At 55.5% G+C, this 12,652-nt stretch overlaps 1 protein-coding gene across 2 annotated transcripts in view; it reads right to left on the bottom strand.

Moving 5' to 3' along the window:
• LOC140455397 (flotillin-1-like) overlaps positions 1–12,652 on the bottom strand; it is a 43,852-nt gene that overhangs the window by 20,551 nt on the left and 10,649 nt on the right. For both annotated transcript variants that reach the window (XM_072550205.1, XM_072550204.1), the window contains exons 2-4: positions 8,444–8,516; positions 1,072–1,147; positions 289–379 (exon numbers count right to left, since the gene is read on the bottom strand). In XM_072550205.1, coding sequence (XP_072406306.1) covers positions 289–379; positions 1,072–1,147; positions 8,444–8,489 — 213 coding nt within the window. In that variant the 5' untranslated portion in view covers positions 8,490–8,516. The remainder of the gene's footprint in view (positions 1–288; positions 380–1,071; positions 1,148–8,443; positions 8,517–12,652) is intronic.

Below are 12,652 nucleotides of genomic sequence, written 5' to 3'. Positions count from 1 at the left end.
CTTGTTCTTCCTGTGTCCTGCCTGGCGATGTAGAATCATTCAAGGCCATGAGTGTTGGCTCATCTGAATTTCTAGTGAGAATTAGCAACGCCAGGAAGGCAGAAGACAAACAATTTGATTTAATATAATATACACGTCCCGCACAAAACACCAGCCCTCCCTTTAAAGGAGCCCAGTCGTTGAGCCACAGTCATTCTGTTCCATTGGTCCAGGCTAGTGTCTTACTGCGGAGTGAAGTGAGACAGCTCTGCAGCCCTACTCTGAGAGGCAGTCTGGGCAGCACTGTACCTGAGCAATTCCCGTGACGGAGATCGGGACACCATGACGTGTGTACACCTTTTCACTTTTCACATTCAGTGTTAGAGTGCTCAAGGAAATCCTAGAGAGAGAGAGAGAGAGAGAAAACAACTGAGACACAGAGCAGGTTAGAAGCAGTATCTGTTCGAAGGAGAGATCAGACTGCCGGGGCTAGGGGCACTGACACATTCAGTTGGAAGCGTGTTGAAAATCCTACCCCCCGTCACCCTCCCACCTTATTCAGCCAAAGAAACTGGTGGTCCCAACCAGTCCCAGAGATTGGCAGGTGTGAGGGAGAAACTATCTGATACATTGCCCAACCCAGCCCCAGTGGGGGGCAGTATCTGACCCACTGTCCCACTCAGTTCCAGGAGGGGACAGAGAGACAGTTTCTGACCCACTGTCCCACCCAGTCCCGGGGACGGAGAGACAGTTTCTGACCCACTGCCCCACCCAGTCCCAGGAGGGGACAGAGAGACAGTTTCTGACCCACTGTCCCACCCAGTCCCGGGGACGGAGAGACAGTTTCTGACCCACTGTCCCACCCACTCCCAGGAGGGGACAGAGAGACAGTTTCTGACCCACTGTCCCACCCACTCCCAGGAGGGGACAGAGAGACAGTTTCTGACCCACTGTTCCAGCCAGTCCCGTGGACATAGAGACAGTTTCTGACCCATGGTCCCACCCAGTCCTGGGGTACTGGGGTTGGGGTGGGTGTGTGGGGTGATGGCGGCGGATTGCGGGACACACTGCCCTCACCAGTTCTCTCGTTACCTCTCAATCTGCTGCACGCATGGCAATACGAAAACCCGCCCTCCAGCGATCATCACGGGTGGGGACCGACAGAACCCTGAAACAGAACAAATGGCAACCCATCAGCCAGGGTGAGAGCGGGCGGCCTGCTAAATGGACCAATCAGCCGCCACTCGGCTGCCGGCAGAGGTTGGTACTGGCAGATTGTAAAGCCGTGCCCGAGGAGGACAGAGCAGGACCTGACTGCAACTCTGAGTCGCAGCCTTTTACATCAGTCAGCACCGTGCAGCAGTCTGTTCAGCCCCTCAGGTCTGTGATGGCTCTCGGAAAGAACGATCCGACTAAACGGGCCGCCTTACTCTTTTCTCTCTGCCCCTGAAAACTCTCTCGCCTTGCGGTAACTTATTCGATTGCTTTTGGGAAGCTATAACTGAATCTGCTCTCGTGCTCAGCGTAACTCGCTCATCTGCCCTCTGGGCGTTTTGAGAATTGTTTTCCATCGCGCAACTGACCTGACTGCTACCAGTTCAGTGTCATCTGCCAAGAAACAAATTCCATTCATAATTAAGAACATATTAGACCTTCTCTCAATTTCAACATCAGCTTTGAAATTCTCTCCAACTTACTGATTCTCACCGTTGCTCGTGCCTTTCAACTTTCCTCTGAACATTCAAAACGCACCCAAAGGTCACTGTACATCAGTGGATTATATATTCAGTAGACTCAGCAAAATATTCTTCAGAAAACCCAACCACATACAGGGGGTTGGAGGAAGAATGGGTCTCACTGGATACGTCTTCCTGGGAACAGCACAGTCTCAATGGGCTGAACAGCCTCCATCTGAGCTGTCGGAATCCTCGTTTCAGAAGCTCTATTTTGAGGAGGGCCTAAGGGATCAGCAAGACCGGTTATGACAAACGCCTGCTTACCAAAGACAAATACAACAGGCTTCCAGGACTCGCTACAAGCACTGAGCCGCTCCTGTGCCTCACCTCAGCGTTGCCTGAGAGGCTTTTATTTTGAATTAAAAGGCAGCGTAGCACAGCAGGGAAGATATGCTGGCACATCAGAAACTAGAAAATCCTGACTGCCTCAGGAATCCAGCCCGAAAGGAGGGAGCCTGCAATATACTCAGAATCCCGACAGTGTGGAAACAGGTCCTTCGACCCAACAAGTCCGTACTGACCCTCTGAAGAGTGACCCACTCCCCAACCTTATTATCCTTTATTCACCCCTGACTAATGCACCTAACCGACACATCCCTGAACACTATGCAGCAATTTAGCATGGTCAATTCACCAAACCTACACATCTTTGGACTGGGGGGAGGAAACCGGAGCACCTGGAGGAAACCCCCCCCCCCACCCCACCCCCCCCTACCCCCCCACCCCTACCCCCCCCCACCCCACCCCACACCCCCCTACCCCCCCCACCCCACCCCACACCCCACCCCACCTACCCCCCCCACCCCACCCCCCCCTACCCCCCCACTCCACCCCCCCACCCCCCCACTCCACCCCCCCACCCCCCCACCCCACCACCCCCTACCCCCCCCACCCCCCACCCCACCCCCCCTACCCCCCCACCCCACCCCTACCCCCCCCCACACGCCCCCTACCCCCCCCACACCCCCCCACCCCCCACCCTACCCCCCCACACTACCCCCCCACACCCCCCCTACCCCCCCACCCCCCACCCTACCCCCCCACACCCCCCCCACCCCCCACACCCCCCCCACCCTACCCCCCCACACCCCCCCCACCCCCCCTGCCCCCCCACCCTACCCCCCCACCCCCCACCCTACCCCCCCACACCCCCCTACCCCCCCACACCCCCCTACCCCCCCCCCACACCCCCCTACCCCCCCACACCCCCCTACCCCCCCACACCCCCCTACCCCCCCCCCCACACCCCCCTACCCCCCCCCCCACACCCCCCCACCCCCCACCTACACCCCCCACCCCCCACCCTACCCCCCCACACCCCCCCTACCACCCCACCCCACCCCCCCCACCCCCCCACCCTACCCCCCCCACCCCCCCTACCACCCCACCCCACCCCCCCCACCCCCCCCCCCCCACCCCACCCCCCCCACCCCCCCTACCCCCCCCCCCACCCCCCCCACCCCCCCCACCCCCCCCCCTACCCCCCCCACCCCACCCCCCCTACCCCCCACCCCACCCCACCCCCCACCCTACCCCCCCAACCCCCCCACCCCACCCCCCCTACCCCCCACCCCACCCCCCACCCTACCCCCCCAACCCCCCCACCCCACCCCCCCTACCCCCCACCCCACCCCCCACCCCACCCCACCCCCCCAACCCCCCCACCCCACCCCCCCTACCCCCCACCCCACCCCCCACCCCACCCCCCCCCACCCCCCACCCCACCCCCCCTACCCCCCACCCCCCACCCCACCCCCCCCCACCCCCCACCCCACCCCCCACCCCCCCCCCACCCCCCCTACCCCCCACCCCACCCCCCCCCCACCCCCCACCCCACCCCCCCTACCCCCCACCCCCCACCCCACCCCCCCCCCACCCCCCACCCCCCCTACCCCCCCACCCCCCACCCCCCCTACCCCCCCACCCCACCCCCCCTACCCCCCCACCCCACCCCCCCTACCCCCCCACCCCCCCACCCCCCACCCCCTACCCCCCCACCCCCCACCCCACCCCCCCTACCCCCCCACCCCCCACCCCCACCCCCCACCCCACCCCCCCTACCCCCCCACCCCACCCCCCCTACCCCCCCACCCCACCCCCCCCACCCCCCCACCCCTACCCCCCCACCCCCCACCCCCCCTACCCCCACCCCACCCCACCCCCCCTACCCCCCCACCCCTACCCCCCCACCCCACCCCACCCCCCCTACCCCCCCCACCCCTACCCCCCCACCCCACCCCCCCTACCCCCCCACCCCTACCCCCCCACCCCCCACCCCCCCTACCCCCCCACCCCCCCCACCCCACCCCCCTACCCCCCCACCCCCCACTACCCCCCCACCCCCCACTACCCCCCCTACCCCCCACCCCACCCCCCCCCACCCCACCCACCCCCCCACCCCCCACCCCCCCCTACCCCCCCACCCCACCCACCCCCCCACCCCCCACCCCCCCCCCCCACCCCCCCACCCCTACCCCCCCACCCCCCACCCCCCCTACCCCCCCTACCCCCCCACCCCACCCCCCCTACCCCCCCACCCCTACCCCCCCACCCCCCACCCCCCCTACCCCCACCCCACCCCCCCTACCCCCCCACCCCACCCCCCCTACCCCCCCACCCCTACCCCCCCACCCCACCCCCCCTACCCCCCCACCCCTACCCCCCCACCCCCCACCCCCCCTACCCCCCCACCCCCCCCACCCCACCCCCCCTACCCCCCCACCCCTACCCCCCCACCCCCCACCCCCCCTACCCCCCCACCCCTACCCCCCCACCCCCCACCCCCCCTACCCCCCCACCCCTACCCCCCCACCCCCCACCCCCCCTACCCCCCCACCCCCCCCACCCCACCCCCCTACCCCCCCACCCCCCACTACCCCCCCTACCCCCCACCCCCCCCTACCCCCCCCCACCCCACCCCCCCCCCCACCCCACCCACCCCCCCACCCCCCACCCCCCCCTACCCCCCCACCCCACCCACCCCCCCACCCCCCACCCCCCCCCCACCCCCCCTACCCCCCCACCCCCCACCCCACCTACCCCCCCACCCCACCCCCCCTACCCCCCCTACCCCCCCACCCCACCCCCCCTACCCCCCCACCCCCCACCCCACCTACCCCCCCACCCCACCCCCCCTACCCCCCCTACCCCCCCACCCCACCCCCCCTACCCCCCCTACCCCCCCACCCCACCCCCCCTGGTCTGGGTGGGTCACTCGTCGGAGGGTTGGTGTGGACTTGTTGGACCGAAAGGCCTGTTTCCACACTGTAGGGAATCTAATCATCAAAGCTGCTCTTGCATTTCCAAGGATCTCACTTGACACTAACTGCGCCTAATCTATTTTGGGGCGCGTCAAGGAATTAGACAAACTCTTAAAAGACACTTTATCAAGCCATACTGTATTCAACCACTCAACTCCTGCACTAGTTAACCTCTACCTATCTTTGTCTCTCCATGCAATGGCTTAACAATATTAATCTCACGAGCAGAGAGATTGCACCTGCATTTCTGAAATCAGTCACACAGCTCCAGAAACCCCAAAGGAATGCCGCAGTTAGATTCTCAACACCTCAAAGCGAAAAGACGAGTGATGCCCAGGCTCTTTCTCCCATGGTAGACCACATGCACCCAGAGCGAGCTAGGACAGGAATTCGAGTTAAATAACGTGCACAACCAAGGTCAAAGTGAGGACTGCAGACAGGAGATTAGAGTCAAGATTACAGTGGTGCTGGAAAAGCACGGCAGGTCAGGCAACATTCCTAATGAAGGGCTTTTGCCGAAACATCGATTTTCCTGCTCCTTGGATGCTGCCTGACCTGCTGTGCTTTTCCAGCGCCACTCTAATCTTAACCTGCACAACCAAGTTGACTAACAGACTTGAAGGGATTCAGCAAAGATTTACAAGGATGTTGCCAGAGTTGGAGGGTTTGAGCTATAGGGAGAGGCTGAACAGGCTGGGGCTGTTTTCCCTGGAGTGTCGGGGGCTGAGGGATGACCTTATGGAGGTTTATAAAATCATGAGGGGCATGGATAGGGTAAATATCCCAGGTTAGGGGAGACTCAAATGAGAGAGTGTAAGGTGAGAGGTGAATGATTTAAAAGGGACCTAAGGGGCAACGTTTTCACACAGAGGGTGGTGTGTGCATGGAACGAGCTGCCAGAGGAAGTGGGGGAGGCTGGTACAATTACACCGTTTAAAAGGCATCTGGATGGGTATATGAATAGGAAGGGTTTGGAGGGATATGGGCCGGGTGCTGGCAGGTGGGACTAGATTAGGCTAGGATATCTGGTCGGCGTGGATGAGTTGGACCGAAGGGTCTGCTTCCGTGCTGTACATCTCTGACCTGGCTGCTTAACTAACCTGTCAGACATTCTCCCCTCCTGCCCAGCACTGTCACGGGAGGTGGGGGGGAGGGGGAGGCACAAGTTGAACCAAGGAACCTCCCAGGTGTGAAAGACGCCACGGTCACGATTTCGAAGAGGAGTCCCAAACAAACATTTACCACTCAACGAAAACCACCACAGAGTCAGGATGTCGGGACAGGAGCACAGCTCTGTCTGGGCACCAGCTGGCAAAATGCCCACATCACAGCCATCACTGAACTTCACAAAGTGGCTGCGATGCTCTTTACGACATCCTGAAACAGGGAACAGTGTCGTACACATGCATGCTTTTCAACCATTCCTTCTGATGTTAAAGGACATTGTTGCAGGGTTATTTTTTTTTCCCCAAATTATAAATAGCATTTGCCATCTTGGTGGGAGCGTGCTCAGCAAGGGTTTACGTGGGCAGGATCTCAAGCTTCATTCAAATGCTCCAACTCGCCACAACTGCATACACAAGCATGCACACAGGTACACTAATAACAAAATTTCGCTGACAACCCTTGAGGCACATTACGACATTAACGACTGGCCTGCATAAGGAGCTATTACAGCAGTTACAAGGAATTAAGGGATGTTTTAAAGAAAGTGTAGTGTAGTGGCAGGGAACTCGAAAGCAGCTCTTGCCGTGGTCACAGTGGGGTCAAAGCTGGAGAATGGCAGTGATCTGAGGGGTTGCAGGGCTGGGGGAGTTTACAAAGAGGGGGGGGGGGGAGGATGACAAAGTTACGCAAGAGAATTTTCAAACTGAAGGCCTGCAAAAGCTGGAAGCCAAGGGAGGTCTGGCACGCAGGTTAAGAGATGAGCGAGAAGCGTGAGAAATACAAGATGCACCAACTAAAGAGCCAAACTCGACTGTAACCATGCCAATTTAAACAGGAAGTGGGGGCGGTTAGTGCTGCAGTAATCCCCAATAAACTCTCAGCCGCTCAGCGATAGAGGCCCAGTCCCAAGTAGGAGAGTCTGCTCACAAACTGGGAGGAGAAACAGAACCGCTCCCTGACCAAGGATCACCCTGTGCACTCCCGTGACCTCTGCTCCTCGTCAGTCAGGCCAGGACGAAGGCTCACCAGCAACTGTGACCCCTGGCTTCCCTTCCCACAACTCAGGGAATGGGAAGTGGGTTCGGCTTCCACTCCAGACGCTTAACTCAACCGGTGCGGCACACGGGAGGCACCACACACCTCAGGAGCAAAACCAAGTTCAGCCGAGGCCCTGCCTGCCCTTTAACGTTGGATAGAAAGATCCCACAGGGAATTATTAGGGGTGGGAAGAGAGATCCTCCAGGTTTCCTTGAACAAGGTCATGACAAATAAATGATGCTGTTATTAAGTTATTGCTACTCGTGGGGCCTTACAACAGTGACTACTCTTCAAGCTCAGGAACAGGTGGAGCCCATTCAGCCCATTGAACCTGGCCCCATTCAATATAAACATTGTCGATCGAACACTTCAACGTCGGCTATCCAGCCTGTCCCCAGAACATTGGTTAGAGACAAAACAAAAACCCACAGATGCTGGAATCTAAGGTAGGGAGGCAGAGACATCAACGTTCCGGGTCTAACCCTTCTTACTCGAAACGTCGGCTTCTCCACCTCCTGATGCTGCCTGGCTTGCTGTGTTCTTCCAGCCTCCTGCCTGTCTACCCTGCCCCCAGAACACTGGCGATCAGAAATCTATAAACCTCTACTTTAAATGCACTCAAAGACGAAGCTTCCACATCCCTCTGTGGTAGAGAATTCCAAAGATTAATGACTTTGACATAAAGAAACATCTCATAGCAATCCAAGCGGCACCCTCCTCCTTTTAAAATTGTGACCTCTAGCTCTAGACTCCAGCAAGCATCTTAACCACGTCTACTCTGTCTATCCTGTAAAGTATTTTGTACGTTTCAATGAGACCACCTTTCATTCTTTGAGACTCTAGACAAACTGGGCCTGTAACTTCTAATTGGTCTTCAGTCCCACCACCCTGGGAACAAGTCTGGTGAATCTCTGTTGCAATCAATCTCTGCCAATAACACCCTTGCTGAGATAAGGAGACCAAAACTGCACGCAGTCAGCACGAACTGTAATCCACTGTTTGCAAAGTGTTTTGGGATCGCCTGGTGTTGAGGAGTGGGCTTTAAAAAAGCATATTCTTCTTCTGCCTTTTGTATTCGTTCTGGAGCCTTTGATGAACGAGACATGGTCTCGCAGGGTCCGAGAGTAAGCCTCGGGATGAGGACGGCTGGAGACGCCACATTTCCGCGGAGCGCAGGCCAGCAATCCCGACGCGGGGTGGACTGGGCTCAGTGTGAGCAGGGTATGCAGAACACAACCGAAGGGGAAAGCAACATCCACATACCTGAAACAACCATGGCCTCGTTGGGCCCACACGTTTGGAACGACATGTTGAAGTGACAGAGTCACAGAGAGTCCTGAGAGAAAGAGAGCAATATCACAAATTAGCTGCAAAGTTAAATGAAGGCATAACAACAACCGCGCACCTTTAACAGAATCAAACATTCCAAGATGTTTTGTCCGAACGGTCAAACGCAATTTGACAATGAGGGATATGAAGGCAGCTGCCTGAATGCTCAGTAAAAGGGACAGATTTGAAGGAACATTTTGTAAAAGCAGACAGAGGCAAAAGGGGTTAAGCAGGGAACCCCAGAGTTTAGGGCCCAGGCAGCTAAAGGCCTGGCCATCACTGGAGCAGCAGCTCCGGGTGTGCTGCAGGCCGGAAACAGAGCAGCTCAGAGATACTGGGGAGTTGTAGGGTTGCAGGAGATGACAGAGGTACAGTGTGTTCTCACCCCTGACCAACGTGGTACAGGGCTATCTGCGCGTTTGCTGTCCCTGGGGAGGGTTGCTCCCACAGTCCTATTTCAGGGCAGGGTCTTTCAGGCTCCTTGCTCTAACGTGGCAGAGAAGAAAACCGCTTGCCAGCCCAAACAGAAGGGCCTCGTCAAAGCACGGAGGAATCCGAAAGCAAGCAGCAGAGTCTGCAAATCGAAGTCTTGTAAGTATGTAAGCCAGAGGAGGGCAGCAGAAGGGAGGTGGTGTGGACGACAAGCTGAAGGAACAGGACTTGACAAGAGGCAGGACATGGGCAGTTTGCCAAGTCAAATCGGAAATCAATCCGGCTGCTGTGCTACAACAGCACAAACTGCTCGCCATTTACACATTTTACAGCATAGAAACAGGCCAACTGGTCTATGCTGATCGTATTAAGAAAAAGACTCCAGTAAGTTTGCTTTTCTAAGTAACAGAAGTCTGAAGAGGGTAATGCTTTCAGAGTGGCTTCCAAAAAGCACTTGATACATTGCTGCACAATAGACTTACGGGCAAAGTTACAACAATAAGGCAGACAGTAGCAAGGTGACACTAAACTGGCCGAGTGAGAGCAAACATTGGGAGCTGATGAGGATTCTTTGGGCTGGATGAAAGGTTCACACTGAAATTTCCCAGCAGTCCATGGGACCTTTCTCCTCTCGTACATTAACGACCTCGATCTTGATGCACAGGGATCAATTTCTAAACCTGTGGAGGTTATTTTTAATCTTTGTGAGAGGAGAGATATTTAAAAAAGACAAGGGGGCAATTTTTGTTTTTTTTTAAAAGAACAGTGGGTGCCTCATGTGTGGAATGAACTTCCTGAGGTGGCAGTGCAGGCACAGACAATGCTTGAAAGGCATTTGGGTAAGTACGTGAACGGGAAAGGTTTGGAGGGATATGGGCCAGGAGCAGGCAGGTGGGACTAGTTTCATTTGGGATCACATTCAGGATGGCCTGGTTGGGCCGAACGGTCTGTTTCTGTGCTGTGTGGGACTCTACGACTACATGATACAAAGCTCAAACACTGTGAACGGTGAGGACAGTGTAGAACTTGAAACAAACACGGATGAGGTTGTACGTTTGCTTGCTGAGCAGCAAGGTTCATTTTCAGATGTTTCATCACCACACTAGGCAACATCATCAGTGAGCCTCCGGTGAAGCACTGGTGGTATGCCCTGCTTTCTATTTATATTTTGGTCCGTTGAGGGTTGGCGATATCATTTCCAGTTCTGTTTCACAGAGGGTGGTTAATGGAGTCCAAATCGATGGGTTTATTGATGGAGTTCTGGTTTGAATGCCAGGCCTCTAGGAATTCCCGTGTACGTCTCTGTTTAGCCTGACCTAGGATGGAAGTGTTGTCCCAATCAAAGTGGTGTCCTTCTTTGTCTGTGCGTAAGGATACCAGTGGTAGTGGGTCAGGCCTTTTGGTGGCTAGTTGGTGCTTGTGTAAGCTGGTGGCTAGGTTCCTGCCTGTCTGTCCAACGTATTGCATGTTACAGCTCGTGCAAGGAACTCCATTGATAAACACATCGATTTGGACCCCGTTTACCAATCTCTGGGGAAAGAAAGCGGAAATGATATCACCCACCCTAAATAGGCGGGACAGAACACCGGCGCTTCACTGGAGGCTGACTGATGATGTCACCGAGCATGGTGACGAAACATCCGAGAACGAACCTTCCAGCCCAGTGAGCAAACCTACAACCCAAACCTCAACCTGAGCAACAAATCTCAAAAATCACAGATATAGACAAGTCAGTGGAACGAGTGGACTAGTGACAGTTCAACATAGATAAACTGAAGTCATAGAGTCATAAGAGATGTACAGCATGGAAACAGACCCTTCAGTCCAACCTGTCCATGCCGACCAGATATCCCAACCCAATCTAGTCCCACCTGCCAGTACCCGGCCCATATCCCTCCAAACCCTTCCTATTCATATACCCATCCAAATGCCTCTAAAATGTTGTAACTGTACCAGCCTCCATCACTTCCTCTGGCAGTTCATTTCATACACATACCACCCTCTGTGTGAAAATCTTGCCCCTTAGGTCTGTTTTATATCTTTCCCCTCTCACCCTCAACCTTTACCCTCTAGTTCTGGACTCCCCGACCCCAGAGAAAAGAATTTGCCTATTTATCCTATATAAAGTCTATAAACCTCTAGAAGGTCACCCCTCAGCCTCCGACACTCCAGGGAAAACAGCCCCAGCCTGTTCAGCCTCTTCCTGTAGCTCAAATCCTCCAACCCTGGCAACATCCTTGTAAATCATTTCTGAGCCATTTCAAGTTTTACAACATCTTTCCGATAGGAAGGAGACCAGAATTGCACACAATATTCCAACAGTGGCCTAACCAATGTCCTGGACAGCCGCAACATGACCTCCCAACTCCTGTACTCAATACTGTGACCAATAAAGGAAAGCATACCAAACGCCTTCTTCACTATCCTATCTACCTGCGACTCCACTTTCAAGGAGCTATGAACCTACACTCCAAGGTCTCTTTGTTCAGCAACACTCCCTAGGACCTTACCCTTAAGTGTATAAGTCCTGCTAAGATTTGCTTTCCCAAAATGCAGCACCTCGCATTTATCTGAATTAAACTCCATCTGCCACTTCTCAGCCCATTGGCCCATCTGATCAAGATCCTGTTGTAATCAGAGGTAGCCCTCTTCACTGTCCACTACACCTCCAATTTTAGTATCATCTGCAAACTTACTAACTGTACCTCTTATGCTCACATCCAAATCATTTATGTAAATGACAAAAAGTAGAGGGCCCAGCACCGATCCTTGTGGCACTCCACTGGTCACAGGCCTCCAGTCTGAAAAACAACTCTCCACCACCACCCTCTGTCTTCTACCTTTGAGCCATTTCTGTATCCAAATGGTTAGTTCTTCCTGTATTCCATGACATCTAACCTTGCTAATCAGTCTCCCATGGGGAACCTTGTCGAACGCCTGACTGAAGTCCATATAGATCACATTTTTTGCTCTGCCCTCAATCTTCTTTGTTACTTCTTCAAAAAAAACTAATCAAGTTTGTGAGACATGATTTCCCATGCACGAAGCCATGTTGACTATCCCGAATTAGTCCTGACTCATTTCAGAAGGAAGCAAAGGATACAACACTAAAAGAAGTACAGGGATCAGAGGCGATGATGTGCGCAAGTCAGTAAAGTGGTAGGACAGGTTGAGGGAATAGTTTATAAAGTATATGACAAAGATTCATTAGCATAGACTGCAATAGGGAGCAGGTCATGCTGAACTTGTAAATGACACCAGCCCTCCCTCTGTAGGACATCTGCATTCACTTCTGGTAAAGGATGTGAAGATGTTGGAGAGTGTGTGCAGAAAAGATTCATAAGAATGGGATGCGGAACTACAGCCATCAACTTCAGTGCAAACGTTCGGACTTCATTTACTGGAAGAGAAGGCTGAAAGAGTATTTGACAGAGGATCAGAATCGTGGAGGGTGTGCACAGAGAAAAGAGAGAGACACTGGCCCTGCTCCCCATGCAAAGATTTGCGACCATTGCTGCTTGTTGTAAAAACGAGCCTGGTTCACCAATGCCCTTTCAGGGAAGAACATCAAGGACAATGGAGGAAAGAGGTCTTGTGTTAGTGCCCCTAACTCTGAGCCAGGAGAACCAGGTTCAAGTCCTACCCCTCCAGAAGTGTGCAGTAATTTCTCTGAGCAGGTTGTTTCGAAAATATCTACGATCAACTGCACTT

This window comes from Chiloscyllium punctatum, chromosome 30 (assembly GCF_047496795.1).
Source record: "Chiloscyllium punctatum isolate Juve2018m chromosome 30, sChiPun1.3, whole genome shotgun sequence".
Taxonomy (NCBI): Eukaryota; Metazoa; Chordata; class Chondrichthyes; order Orectolobiformes; family Hemiscylliidae; genus Chiloscyllium; species Chiloscyllium punctatum.
Note: the sequence above shows the minus strand (reverse complement) of the source record. Positions and strands in the feature narration are given on the sequence as shown.